This window comes from Hylobates moloch, unplaced genomic scaffold (genome assembly GCF_009828535.3).
Source record: "Hylobates moloch isolate HMO894 unplaced genomic scaffold, HMol_V3 SCAFFOLD_18, whole genome shotgun sequence".
NCBI lineage: Eukaryota > Metazoa > Chordata > Mammalia > Primates > Hylobatidae > Hylobates > Hylobates moloch.
This window is the reverse complement of record NW_026652293.1, coordinates 63,588,797-63,603,932: the sequence shown is the minus strand read 5'-3', so window position 1 is coordinate 63,603,932 and position 15,136 is coordinate 63,588,797. Positions and strand designations below refer to the sequence as shown.

The 15,136-nt window shown below is 37.8% G+C and overlaps 1 protein-coding gene across 7 annotated transcripts in view; it reads left to right on the top strand.

The window, feature by feature from the left end:
* The window catches only part of TTC13 (tetratricopeptide repeat domain 13), a 74,247-nt gene that overhangs the window by 34,612 nt on the left and 24,499 nt on the right, over positions 1-15,136 (top strand). For 3 of the 7 annotated variants that reach the window (XM_032137356.2, XM_032137355.2, XM_032137358.2), the window contains exons 5-11: positions 18-83; positions 1,577-1,669; positions 4,720-4,836; positions 5,789-5,899; positions 11,422-11,504; positions 13,410-13,551; positions 13,815-13,989. In XM_032137356.2, the coding sequence (XP_031993247.1) occupies positions 18-83; positions 1,577-1,669; positions 4,720-4,836; positions 5,789-5,899; positions 11,422-11,504; positions 13,410-13,551; positions 13,815-13,989 (787 nt within the window). The remainder of the gene's footprint in view (positions 1-17; positions 84-1,576; positions 1,670-4,719; positions 4,837-5,788; positions 5,900-11,421; positions 11,505-13,409; positions 13,552-13,814; positions 13,990-15,136) is intronic. The other 4 variants (XM_032137360.2, XM_032137359.2, XM_032137362.2 and 1 more) reach the window with 2 other exon arrangements.

Sequence of the window (15,136 nt, the reverse complement as noted above, 5' to 3'; positions counted from 1 at the left end):
TGTTTTGGTCTGACTAGGAGGAGCCTGATCTGGTTAGTGCAATTTATGGCCGAGGGATAGCCTATGGAAAGAAGGGACTACATGTGAGTATGTAATAGTTACGATTGCCATAGTGCCTACATGACCTGACACAGACCAGGGTTTTGCTAGACTGCTACTGTTCATTGACCCTTGATGGGATGTGGAGTGGTATCTATCATTCCAGTTCACAGATGAGAAAATGGCAGCTAGTAAGTGGTGGACTGGGGATTTCCACCCAGATCTTCTGAAGTCAACTTTGATGAACTGGATAGACTAAGAAAAGCACGAGACCCTGCTTACATTCCCAAGAGATATTCAATGGTCCAAGTGGAGACTGGGCATCAATAGTGCAGTAGGACTTAGAGTTTGAATTCCTTTCACAATTATTAAAGGTTGATGAAAGAACAAAAGGTTTTTTTAGGCGTGTAAAATTTATTTTTATTTGTTATATTTTATACTTTTTGCACATAGGTGTAATATCTTTGTAGCTGTAATCAAATTATTCCCCTTATTTCTCTGAGGAAGGCTGGAGGAGGACCATAATAATCATATTTTACACAAACAAAGGTACTATGGTATAAAAAGGAAGACTCCTGAAATTATATAGTAAATCACGAAATGGTGTAAGTTCAGCTTTCCAAATTTTTAGTCTAGGACATTATATGCAAACTTTTTCTATTGTCTTATTGTATACTAAAAATATTTGTGTGAAATTGTGCTTTGAGAGAGAAATACCACTTTTGCAACTTTTTCATTAAAATATTAAAAATGTTTAACATTTTTATTTTATTACAATTTATAAAATATTACAATTAATATTATACTAACCTTGTGCTGGCCTATTGGAGGAACTTTGTGTATTTGTATACTTCTGAGACATAGAGGACTGAGAATGAATTTAGAATTGGGAATGATGGAAGTGCTTAGGAAGGAAATGATATTTTACTCAGAGCATCAATAAATAACCAGGTTGAAGTTGCAGTAGTAAAGTTCAGAGCTGCCTCTTCCTAATTCTCATCTTTTAAAATTATACATCTTGAGATTAAATTTGCGTGTATATTTAATAAAAAGTTACACATGCATTTTTAATATAAAAGTAACATGCAAATGTTAAAGAGAACTTACCTAAACTTCTTAAGGTATAGATTTATAGGCTTATGTTTTTGATAGACACTGTCTTGACCCATTTCTGTTCCCCCGCTGCCACAGGTCAGCCTCATTTCATGTGCTGGTATCCACGTACTCATCCATTGAGATTCGTTGATTCCATGTTTAAGTAGATTAAGTTTAGATAATATCCTGCCATCTGTGGAATTTGTGATAGGTAGCCGGGTCTAACATGTTATTGTTGAGTAAGTAGGTAGACTTGAGTGAGTTAAATAATTACAATATCATGACTGATTTGACATGGCACATCTCTTACATAGAAGTGAAGTTCATATTTATTTTTAAACAATTGGTTATATCATTACTAAATTATTAGTTTTCTCAGAAAATCTTTTCAGCCTGGTTTTGAGTAACAGTATGTCTCATACTAAGCTAATGCCTTTTCAAGGACATTAAGAATGCTGAGCTTGCTCTGTTCGAACTGAGCCGAGTAATTACCTTGGAACCAGATCGTCCAGAGGTATTTGAGCAGCGAGCAGAAGTGAGTGTGGCTTTCTTTTTCCCTCTGTTGTTATTGGATTAGTTGAATCTCAATTTTTTTCCTATTACTTTATTACTTGTAAATTTTAATGCTCCCTTAAAACTCTTATGTTTTTCTATGTAGGTACTTAATGCCTTTAAGCATAGTTGAAATTAATAGAAAACTATGGACTGAGTGATATTCCTGAACTAACATAGAAGAGTAATATTTAGTATGAAAATATGTGGTTGAAAATATTTAGTATGAAAATATGACGTGTACTACTTCTATAGATATTCATTGAAAAATATAACACATAAAAATATAACACAAAAAAACACACAAAAAAACCACAAAAATATAACACAAAAGAAAAACACATAATATTCATTGAAAAATATAACCCATAATATTCATTGAAAAATATAACACATAATATTATAGCTATTCATTGAAAAATATAACACATAATATTTACTGTATATGTGACATACTTTAGCAAGACTTGATATGACTGTTAGGTCAAACTGGAATTCACAGCCTTTGGAAGCGTTCATTCTGCTGATGTGTATGTGTGTAAGCACTTAAATGTAATTCTTATAATATAGACCTAGCTGCATGGATACATAGATAAGTGAGGATGATTACAGCCACATCTTAAAGGAGCTTGACATAGAGACAGATAATACGTGGTGAAGATGCCATGTAATACTGGCTCAAGTAGACAGAGGAGGCGCTTCTTTGGGAAGAGAAGAAGAGGAATGTTGGGAGTGTTTGCTGAGGCCATCGGAGGAAGCGAGGCTAGAGCTGATCCAATCCCATGGTGTGGTGGGGACAAGATGGAGGAGAGTGTTCAGCGCAGGGAAGAGAGTCTGTACAAAGGCATTCTGTTTTATGTTTTTAAGTGAAATGTGTTTATTTTACTTTCTTAAAATAATAAGCTGTCTAGGCTTCATATATGGTAATGTATTTAGTCTGAATAAAACAACTTTTAATCATCTGATATGATCTCATAGTTGAACTAAAGAAAAAATTACTTTTTATTTTCTCTTTTGAGAGAGAAAACTAGTAAAGGAAGTGCTAAGGGTGTAAGAATTTAAAAACTATATTTATGGTATTTTTGTTCTCAAGATTATTGTGGCTTACAGTTCAGTCTCTTAAAGTGAATTTTTGTTTTGTTGGGGATTTGGCTTTTTGAATAAAATCTTTGTCAGTGAATGATTTAATTTCTTGCCTCTTATCTATTTTGAATTGTAACCCTAAGGGTTAAGTGACTATAGTTTATCACTACATGAGACTTGCTGGTATTTAGTTGGTGTTTAGTGGCTAATTTGGTGACAAGTTTGGTAATCATCTGCTTCCGGGAGAGGGGACTGATGTTTTTTCCCCTATATTACTCTGGTTTATGTTAAAATCTGGTAAATCATGAATTAAATTAAGTATATTTAGGTAAGAATTATTTAACAGGTCTTTACAATTTACATATCTAATAAAAAGCTACTGTTTATCAAAAATGGCATTGTAATTAGAAAAATAATTTTTAATTGTCTTAAAAATGTATAATAATATTCTCTTTTTCTGGCATTATTGGGCAATAATGTTACTACATGCTGAATTTTCCAGCTAAATTATAACATACCATTTATATATGTCAGAAGTCATTTTATGAGAAATCTTTCACTTTCATGCTTTCTGAAATATTCTATATTTGATGAACATAAGTTAACTTTTTAAAGTTACTCATTATTATGCATATTGATTGTCTGCTGGGGTATGATAATTCAGTTATGTAGCTAGGGGTTGATAAACTAGGGAGGGATGATTTTCCTTCCCAAATACAACCCCAGCCCACTGTGCTTTTTGAATTCTCAGACATATATTCAATTTCTTTCCTCTTCCTGAGCTATCATGCTTACTACTGGTGATAGGCCTGCCCGAGTCCTCTTTCTTGCTGGTTTTAAACTTCTGTAGAGTAGGAAATTATAAAATTTGGTAGAAATAACCTGTCTAATAAGGATAGAATAGGCTGGGCATGGTGGCTTATGCCTGTAATCCCAAAATTTGGGGAGGCCAACACAGGAGGATTGCTCAAGGCCAAGAGTTCAAGACCAGCCTGGTCAATGTAGTGAGACCCCCTACCTCTGCAAAAAATTTAAAAAAATAAATTAGCAGGGCATGATGGCACGACCCTGTAGCCTAAACTACTCAAGATGCTGAGGTAGGAGGATTGCATGAGCCCGGGAGTCCGAGGTTACAGTGAGCTATGATTGTGCCACTACATTCCAGCTTGGGTGACAGAGTGAGATCCTGTCTCTAAAATAACAACAAAATAAACCCTAATTTAAGGACGTTCATTCAGGATAAAGTGCTTGGGCTTGATTGCATGAACACTGATACTAATTTTGGATTTTCTTATGTCCTTTTGGTTTGCTTTTGCATTCTGAACTGTCTTCTGTATTTTCATGTTGCCTGAATACAACTGATTGCTGGCTCAAAAGAGCTTTTCCAAACAGGCTTGCAGATATTTTTCCTCCTACTCTGCACATCATGACTCATGAGTTAAAAGTTGTTACACAAAAGGGCTTAAAGAGCATCTGCAATCTTAGAAGTTGTCATTCAGCTCTCTTACCATAGAGGACAGAGCTAAAGACCATGGAGGACTCTAATCTGTGTCCAATAATTTGTCTATTTTAATGGTTCAAAGTTATCTTTCAGGTTAATTTTGACATCTTTGTGTATATATGCCACATTTTGATTTAAAAGATAAAGTCAAGAAAAAAAATCACATTGCAAGAAAAGCAACATCTGGTACAACCCAGAATGTGAAATAGTGACAAGGCAGTTGCTGCAGTCATAGTTCATCAGCCTCCTGCTTGACTGGACAAAGATTAGTGGCACCTCATCTGGTTGACTTTGAACCCCACCGCATAGTATATGGGGTCAAGGATTGCAGCCTGCTGAGAGTAATTTTGTGAGTGGAGTATGGTGAAGTGGAATTGAAGAGTCAAAAACATGGGGATTTTAGGGTTGGTCATTGGTATTCTTCCTGATTACATGTTTGGGATTTCTAGATTCTGTCCCCTCTGGGACGAATTAATGAAGCAGTGAATGACCTCACTAAAGCTATCCAACTGCAGCCCTCAGCACGGCTGTACAGACATCGGGGAACCCTGTACTTCATATCAGAGGTGACTGGTTTTTGTCTTGAAGTATTTCTTTTTATGATGATGAAGATTTCATTTTTCCCTTGACCTCAGAAAGTGACTCTTTGATAGATTTGGGCTTTGACTGTTTAGTAATATGCCTGTGTCATAAGAGTTATAAAAGCATTTTCTGTAGCTGAAATTAAACCCCCAGTGGAGAACATTAAGTACTAAAAACATTTTCTTGTTTGAGCTGTCAGCAATAACTAATTCTGGACTGGCATTAAAAAAAGACAGAGAAAGATAAATTTAGTTTGTGGATTGTATGTCAATCTTTCTCGCAAATGTCCTCATAGGGAAGCAGGTATGCATGTTGTCAATGTGATTATTAAACTTAGAGGTACAATTTGAATTTCTTTGGGTTTCACAACCCAAGAAACACACCCTGAACTAGCATGGCTTTCCAGACTGTAGCTTCTCTATGTAAGTGACCTAAGCCTGACACAATTGTCTTTTATCATCAGAGTGGCATTTATGATTGCCACAATTATTTCTGTGGCTTATAGTACTTTAAGTAACAATTTTCTGTGCCAAAGAAAATATATTAAAAGAGTCTCAGCATAACACATTTTAATGTTAATCTGTGGCATAATTATTTTGGAAATATCCAGTATGATAAAATGCTAGTACCAGAAATTTCTCTAACAGATTATTACCATAATACTATTTGAAATAAATTGTTTGTACTTGAGACAGAGTGCTTAAATTAAACCTTTGTGAGTTTTTCTCACAATCGCTTTTCTTAAAAAACTCCCAACTGTTTGAATGAGTAGTATAAGCATTTAACCAATATATAGTGTCATGAAATGTTTCCTTTAAAGCCAAAAAGGGCAGAGGATAAATTGAGATTTTTTTTTCTCTACCAGTCAAAAATTAGGAAATGTTCACATATCTAATGAATACTATTTTATTTTTCCCCCCACTCTCCTTTTTGTAGGACTATGCAACAGCCCATGAAGACTTTCAGCAGTCCTTAGAACTGAACAAAAACCAGCCTATAGCTATGCTATACAAAGGTTTAACTTTCTTTCACAGAGGACTTCTGAAGGTGAAAGTGTTGTGCATATGTGTACCATATGATGACTCTGCTTCTCTTTTGTGGGTGGGAGGAATTTCGTTTGATTGATGGCTGGTATTTATTATTTATTGAGCTCCTACTCTTTGATGGGTTCTTGGAGGGAGATACAGAAAGGGAAAGGATCAAAGGTTAATAAGTGGGAGAAATGATACTTTACCTTTATAGAGGATACAGTTTGCAAAGCTTTTTCCACATACAATTTATCATATGGTAAACATACTCAAGAATGTAATATAAACAAAGTGCTTTGAAAACGTAGATAAGAAAGATTCATTGGAACTGCAGAGTTAGAAAAAGTTCCAAAGAACAGGTGGACTTTGTCCTGGAGCTGGAAGACTGGGTAGGATTAGGGGGTGGAGGTGGGAGAAGAAAAGGCCTTCAGGCAGAGAGGAAAGTGTGGGTGATGACTTGGGGAGATGGAAATATGGGCAGTTCACAGAGTGGGAAGTAATTGGGTATGGTTTAAGGGAGATGAAGCTGGAAGGTCGGTGGAGGGCAGGTCCTTATCCTGGAGTACTGTGCTAAGCATTTTGACTTAAATTTGCAGGCCAGAGGATCTATAAATTCTAGGTTGCCAAAATGCATAGATTCCAGCACTGAGACCAAATCTGTAATTTAGGAAGTAGATTCTGACTGCGTGGTGGCTGAGGAGATGGAGGACAGAAGGACTGACCAGGTGACAGTGGTTGGGTCTAGGTCAGTGGGCATGAAACTTGACCAGCTCCGTGAGAGACCACAGGAACAGGTTGGGAGACCCTTCTGAGATTGACTGTATTAGTATTGCTTGAGGACTGCCTGACTGCTGGGCAGAGGAGGTAGAGGGAAACAGGAAAGCTATCTGAACTGACTGAAAGTATGGGCAGAAACGTGGCCTCCAGCCTGGCCCTTCCTCCTGCCCGGGCACTCGATTCCATGTTCTGAGTCTGTGTGGGGAACCCACTGTGAGAAGGCTTGTGCCAGGAGCCGGGGGCCTGGAACCTGACAGGGAGTTGCCTCCCTCACCTGGGCCTCCTTAGTGCCGCTCGAGGCCTGGCACACAGTAGGTGCTGTCACACAGGACACATCCAAGCTACCTAATGGAAGACAGATGGGCCTGAGAATGAAATAGAGTCAGTCTGCACAGCCAAAAAGCAATTCATTCTGATAGGAGCCCCAGAAGGTGGTACTTAGCAAGAACTTTGAAGGCTGTGAAGCAATTCAGTAGTGTGTGGCAAGGATATGTATTCTGCAGAAAGAACAGACATTTTATTATTGAAAGTGGTTTGAGGATCTGACATACATATATTGGGTTGTGGGGAGAGTGTTTACCTGTGAAAAGGCTGCACATTGCAAATCCTCAGTGTTAAGGGTAGTGCCTGTCACAAAGTAGGTGCTCAATATGTATTAGTGCAATAATGAATTTCAAGGACAGAGCATTGAAGCTGGTATTGAATGGTCTTGGTTTGAGCTCTCACTCCAAGCTCCATGGGCAATCAGTTTCTCCTTCCATGTCTATAAAGTGGAAACAATTCTACTTTCTGCCTCTTGGAGTGATCATGAGGATTCAATAAAATATGTGAAAAGTACTTTGTAAGCTTTAAACAGGAATCAAATATTAATTATTATGGATTATTTTATCTGTGAAAATTTAAAGTTTTACAGATTCTAAAAGAAAACTCCCATCCCACTAAAAACCAAACCAAAAGGAATTTTGCAGATTCTGTTTCATAAACCTCACATTCCTTTTGGAAGTATGTGGAGGATACTCCTAATAAAGACCTCGCTCTCCCCTCAGGATTCAGACTGGCAGCTGTAGGCTTTGAGAGCAATTTCTTAAAACATGCTTTGAGCAGCTGCCAGATAGACTTGTCCAGTTTATTTTGTATCTGCCCTCTGTTCCTCTTATCTTCTCTGACAGTCACCTTAAATTTAAAAAACTCAGAACCTTGGTACTCTACTCAAATTATATCCCTTGGATATCTCATGGAGGAGAAAAAGATTACAAATACAAAAAATACCAACCTATTTGTATTAAGAGGTTGAAAATATTTTTAAAAGTAAACAAATGCAAACGGTTTTGCTTTTAACATTGTTACTGTAAAGCCAGGTTTAGGAAGATGGATGGGGCTCTTTGGGGTATTTGAAAATGAGAATTTTTCAGAAAAGAGAAACTAACTACAAATTGCACAAGAACTGAAATTCAGTTTGATTTGCTTTAGATCTGCATGATAAGAACCTAGAAACAGGGCTTTCATTTTGAGCATTAAAAGCCCCTCAGCAAACTAGTCCTACCAAGTTATTTGGTGCTCTGTCCTTTTCACCATGCTCATAAGCACAGCATCAGCAAGTATAATAGATGGGAACTCTTGCTTTGTGTTTTTATAGATCCGCTGTCTGAGGAGGTTAGAGTGGTTACTTACTGTCTCCTTCATCCCAACAGCATCCCCATGAGGTATAGAAGGAGTGGAGGGTGTCCCAGTTACACAGATTGGAAAACTGAGTCGGTAGTGAAATGGCTGAATTAAATGAACTTTGTGTAGATTTTTCTGTTTCTCTTGTTAACCATAGAGACAAGTATTAAATGGTCCAATGAGTTTGAGCTATCTTTATATCCTAAAGGTGGTCTCTCTTGGCCAACAGCAATTCAGAAATTAATTGAGTCGGTGATTGCTTATTTACTATATGATGTAATACATTAGAAGTATATTAGGCAATATTGCATTACAAATTTTACAACTATCTAATCCAGGGGTTATATCAGGCATTTTGGATCTTCCTAGGGAAACAACAAAAACTTTTCTATTGAATCCCATTGTTTTATCTATGTCGTAAGGATATTTCACAAACTGTGTGTCCCAAGCACCATCAGTCTTCACTTTGAGAGTTTTCTGAGAGTGTTCTCTTAGTTACAAGGAACAGCCCTAGGGTGGTGGTTGCCTGTCAACTAGTAAGAAAGATGGGGACTGAAAATGGTGGGATGGCATTTGCCAAGCAAATTAATTCAGAGCCAGTTCATATGTTTAGAGATTGATTCATTCAAACGTAGTTTCTTTGTTCCCAACGCCTTAAAATCTTGATTCTACTATGTCCCCTCTTTGGCAGAATGAGGTAGAGAGCTGTGCAGTGATTAGACAGGAACCCCGAAACCAAAGACTCTTAAAAGCTGAAGAGAAATCAGACTTTGAAGAACTGTGGCGTCCAAGCATGCTGTAAGTGGAGTGGGCAGCCCCCTGGGCGTCTCCACCTAGCTGTCCACAAGCACTCCAGACTTAACACGCCCCGATGGGCTCGTTATTCCCTCCTGCCCCACCCCATCCCCACCTGCAGCTGCCGTTTCTCCTGTACTTCCTTACTTGGTTAATGTTCTCGCCACCCACCCAAGCTCTTCAGCTTAAAAGCTTCCTACCCTTTCTTCTCCCTCATCTCCCATACCCAGGCAGCCACCAAACTCTGTTGTAGTTTGCCTTTCAAAATGTCTCCTGAGGTTGACCCTTCTTTTCTCTCCTCAGAGACACTTTCCCAATTTGAGCTTTCATTATCTCTTGCCCCAACTACTGCAGCAGCTCCCTAATTTGGCTCCCTGTCCCCATTCCCTTCCATCCCTAGTCTGTCTTTGTTGCTGCTAGTAGTAATCATCTCTAAAAAGTACATTTCCTGAGGTCGTGCACCTGTGTGAAGCCCCCTAGTCCTCACTGCCTACACAGCTTGGCCCAGGAGGCCCTTCCTTTCCTGGCCCAGCTTCCCACGTTAGCCTGGTCTCCCATCTTTTCCCTCTCCACTGCACCCACCCATGCACCCTGCACTCCTGCACCATTTCTGAGTGATCTGTGCCACTGTACAGTACTATTTCCCCTCCCCAAAATGCCCTCTTTCTTTACCAAATTCCTTTTCATTCTCCAAGACCCAACTCAATTGTCACTTCCTCCCTGAAGCCTGTTCTGTTACCCCAGGCTCAGTTAGTGGTTTCTTTCTCTTCATTCTCAGAGACTTACTTATATCTCTATTGTAGCTCTTAATTTGTATTCCGATAACCTGGTGACACAATTGGCTTTCTAACTAGACTCCATTCTTAGAGGACAGAGATAATGACTGGCTCATCTTTGCCTTCCCTGCACCTCACACTGTCTCTGGCACATAGTAGGCACTCAATATATGTTTACCGAATTAAGAATATAGTGGTAAACTCTTAAAAGACCAAGGTTACACCATGGCAAGAAGCCTAACTAAAAGTGATCTTTAACATTTCTTAAATGTTAAAGTTTATCCATTCTCATCTCTCTACCCAACCGTAGATATTCAGCAGGAGTCCTTAATTAGTAGATTGTCATCCCATCGTTGCCTTTGAAGAGTTTGCACACCAGCCTGTCTTGTCCTGCTGTCTCCCTTCCAGAGAAAATCAAGGTGCAGGGAATGAGTGCCTTTTTGAAAAGAATTAGAATTGTACTGCTTTTGCAAAACAATTTTGTGTGCTTTACCAAATCATTAAATATTTATTGAGTGCCTACCATGTACAAGGTATGTGACATCTTCAGTAGTTTTCTTCTATGAATTATCTAATCAGGTGTAAAATTATCTAAAGTCATGTCTTTTGCATTAAAGCTATTAGAGATCATGATGCTTTATAGCAGGTAACTTTAGTAAGATATGTCTTTTCCTTAGGAAAAGTGTTAGTAAGCTATATAGTCATAATTTTTTTATTGCAGTGTATAAGTCACAGTGAAAAGTACATTTAATGTTGGTTTATGCCTAGGTTGTTTCTACTTAAATAGAATGGTACACTTGATTAATAGTTTTCATAGATGGAGAGGGAGTTAGGCAGTAGCCAAGTACACCATGCATTTCCAAGGATAGCTTCCCAAAGGATAGTGCCTGCTTAGCAGTTCTCACATTCTTAGCCACAGGCTTGGTGTTAGGCCTACGGAAGCTAACCCCAAACACCTCCAACTTAAGGTTTTTGTTTTGTTTTGTTTTACTTTTTCTTTTTCCTGGTAGATCATGGGAATCCTTCAGTTGGTGAATCTAGGAGCCTTTTTGCTTATTTTATAAACAGTTTCACATTGGGCTTTCTTTTTTGTCTCTCGGTTCAATTTTAAATGTTGCCAGTTATGATCATTTTAAATTATTTCACACAACTGTTAGGCTTGCTTTTGGTCCTAGGGCCTTTCTTAATTAAGGATACGATATTAATAATATGAAGGTGAAATGATTAGTATTCAAAGTTTTAATGAAGTAGCTAGTAATAAAATAGATAAAATGGAAAGCTGATCTCCCATTGTAAAGGGGAGAAATTTAAGGCTCATATTTTTCATAGTAATGCATTTGTTTACTGAAATTAAATCCTTCTGACTTATAGTTTATTGCATTTTCTGCCTCTCTTTTTTAAAAGTCCTCCTATTTAAAAGAAAATCTGTCAGAGACTATGTAGGATATATATTTAAATCCTTTTATGATTTAAGTGAATCTCAATTTTAACAATTATGCAAATGAAATAATTTTCTCTACACTTTTTACAGGAAGCTATTGAATCCTTCAAAGAAGCTTTGAAGCAGAAAGTTGACTTTATTGATGCATATAAAAGTCTAGGGCAGGCGTATAGGTGAGTAAAATAATAACAGTTGGGGTAGGAGAGAGGCTGAAGAGTGGGGAGACAAGATAGCTTCACATAATATTTAAAAGAAATAGTATTTCTTAACCAAAGGAGATGGGTATTTTGAATTGTGCAAGTATGTATAGACTTGTTGATATTTTCTCTGAAATGCAGAAAAAAAAATTGTATCAGAGGATGTCATATGCACAGTATTCTCTCTTAACTTCAGCATGTGTATTGGTCTAGAAAACGTTCATCCTTCAAGGGTTGTTGTTTCGAATAGTGGCATTGTAAGCTATTGGGGTATAGATGCTGCTGCTACTTTCTTAGTAACTAAGGTAAATTTCCTGTGATCTCTTTGAAGAGTCCTAGAATGAAGGGATGGAAAAGTTGTGATTATAATGTACATCTACTGAGAATGAGAAGTTGTAACTAGAACTTGGCTTCCTGACCCCATGCATTGCCCTGATGAATAGAGCTATTGTGACTTTTGGCTTAAAAAAAAAAAAAAAAAAGTAAGCTGGGAGCAGTGGCTCACCCCTGTAATCCCAGCTCTTTGGGAGGCTGAGGCAGGCAGATCACTTGATGTCAGGAGTTCGAGGCCAGCCTGGCCAACATGGTGAAACCCTGTGTCTACTAAAAATACAAAAATTACCTGGGCATGGTGGTGCGTGCCTGTAATCCCAGCTACTTGGGAGGCTGAGGCTGGAGAATCGCTTGAACCCGGGAGTCAGAGGTTGCGGTGAGCCGAGATTGCGCCACTGCACTCCAGCTTGGGCGACAGAGCGAGACTCTATCTCAAAACAGGAAAAAAAAAAGTATATTGTGTTATGAAAAGGAGGTAGGATGGCATGAGTGAAGGAGCTCATGACTTAGTTCTGCCTTGGTTGTTCTGCAGGTATGAGTGCTTAACTTCCCTGAGCTTCTGGCCTCTCACTTGTAAAGGTGCTACAAAAGCTAGAAAAGAAAGATAGTGACAGAAAGTCCCTTTATTAGGTACCTTATTCAGGAAGGATTACATTCAAGAGCTTATTTATCTGATAGTTTGAGGAGCTCTTATACTAACTTGGAAAAAGTGTGTTTGGATTTGTTTGGGGTTTAAGGGATGATATTTATGCTTCCTGTCTCACAGAATTATTGAATGTAAATTGAAAACAGATTTGAAAGCACCTTGTAAAGTGCTGTATGAATGTAAGCAGGAATTATATTTTTTAAAAATGTTCATTATTTATAGAGAATTGGGTCCTGCTTTTCAGGAGGTGAAGTGGGAGCATTGCCTGAGCCCAGGAGGCTGATTTCAGCCTGAGCAATGCAGTGAGACCCGGTTTCTAAACCTATTTAAAAAGCAAATAAAAAGCAGATTGATCCATAACAACCATTTCCATCCTGGAATGGTTACAATTCTAAAATATACTTCTTTTTTCAGAATTCTAAATTATATAATGATTTACTAGATTTTAAGCAAAGCAGCTTTGGTGACCAAAAAAAAAAAAATGCATTTTTAAGGCTATGAATTTGATTGAGAGTGATGAACTGTTTATGATTATAATTGGTATATTTTTTTCCAAATGGGAAAAGTGTGTTTTTATCCATATATTAAAATTTACACAGTTTTTTAGGGTTTGGGACTCATTGTGAATAATCAAGGAGAGGGGTTTGAATAAGCATCTGCCTTTGGAAATCAGCAGATGAATTTTCCCCATAGAATTTCAAGAGCTCTGTGGTTATCCTATAAGCTGGTGAGATTTAGAAGTAAGTGAAATGTAATGTGTCAGAGGCTATAAAAAAGTAACAAAGGGAACACCCCCATCAAGGTGTCTTGTTTACATATTGGTCCATGATTCTGAGGATAGCTTATTCTGTATGTTTCCCGTAATATCTATACTGTATTCATCACTATTATTAAATACCTAGAGAACTGGGCAATTTTGAAGCAGCCACTGAGAGCTTTCAAAAGGCACTGTTGCTCAACCAAAATCATGTGCAAACCCTCCAGCTCCGGGGAATGATGCTCTACCACCATGGCAGCTTACAGGAAGCCCTTAAGAACTTTAAGGTGAGCATCCATAAATAAGAACACTGTAATTGGAATTATTGGATTATTCTTCAGTGAAGCTTAGTGAAATGAATAGAGAAGGGGGACTGAGAATAGTGTTTCTACTCCAACAAAAAGAAAGAGAAGAAAACATTGCCCTTGTCCTGTAGACTAGTTCATAGGTCTGGTTGAACCTGGAGGGGAAACTAATTCCAGAGTAAAGAATAAAGCATTTCAAAATTTTCCTAAACCGTATTGATATTAATGCAGCATTTTGTCCTCAGCGGTGTCTGCAGCTAGAGCCATATAATGAAGTGTGCCAGTATATGAAAGGGCTCAGCCATGTTGCCATGGGACAGTTTTATGAAGGGATAAAAGCACAAACAAAAGTTATGCTGAATGATCCTCTCCCAGGCCAGAAGGCTAGCCCTGAGTATCTTAAAGTGAAGTATCTCCGAGGTAAGTCAGAAAATCACAGAATTGTTGGATTTTCATGCTCAAAGCTGTAGAAATCATATTGCTTGACTCTTTTATGTTTCATATGAAACAGTGGAGTCTGAAAGAGGCTAGGTGACTTCTCCACAGCCACACCTTATCAGTGCTAGTGTCGAGACTAGATGTTTATATCTTTGAAAGATCAGTCAAATGCGTTTTCTACCACTTTTAAAATTTTTACTTTCTAAAGTTAAAACATTTTTTACTTAAGTTGAAAAGCCATATTTTGAACCAAATGTGACAAGCATCTGGAGTATTTGTGTCTCATCACATCTCATCCAAGAATACAGGAAGGGCAGGAAACTGACATTCTGTGAGGTTCTTACTGTTTGTTTTGTTTTGAGACGGAACCTTGCTCTGTCACCAGGCTGGAGTACAGTGGTGCAATCTCAGCTCACTGCAATCTCCACCTCCTGGGTTCATCTCATTCTCCTGCCTCAGCCTCCTGAGTAGCTGGGACTACAAGGGCTCGCCATCATGCCCAGCTGATTTTTGTATTCTTAGTAGAGACAGGGTTTCACCGTGTTGGCCAGGATGGTCTCGATCTCTTGACTTTGTGATCCACCTGCCTCGGCCTCCCAAAGTGCTGGGATTACGGGCGTGAGCCACCACTCCCAGCTGGTTCTTACTGTTAAATGTGAACTTGGTATCTTCGACTTGTCATTCCTTCATATCAAAATTCTCATATATTTTGGAGAAATATGAGGTGAGGAAGAAAGCAAATTTTGCAGTTACCCTTTTATTAGTTGTAGTTTTACTCGCCTTTTATCTCCTGTCTCTGAAGACAGTTTTTTAATTAAAGCCTACATTCTTTTTTGTTATTGTGAGCCCTTTATACCATGACTGTCCAAAATAAAAAAAAGTGGAAAGCTGTGTGTGTAATTTTAAATTTGTAGTAGCCACATTAAAAAAGTGAAAATCAAAGAAGTGGAATTAATTTTAATAATGTATAATTTTAAATTCAGTATACCCAAAATATCCATTCAATATATAACATAATTAATATGAAACTGCTATTCATTACATACTTTACATTGTTTGTTGTACTAAGTCTTTGAAATCTGATGTATAGTTTATGCTATAGTACATCTCAATTTGGATGTTAAATTTT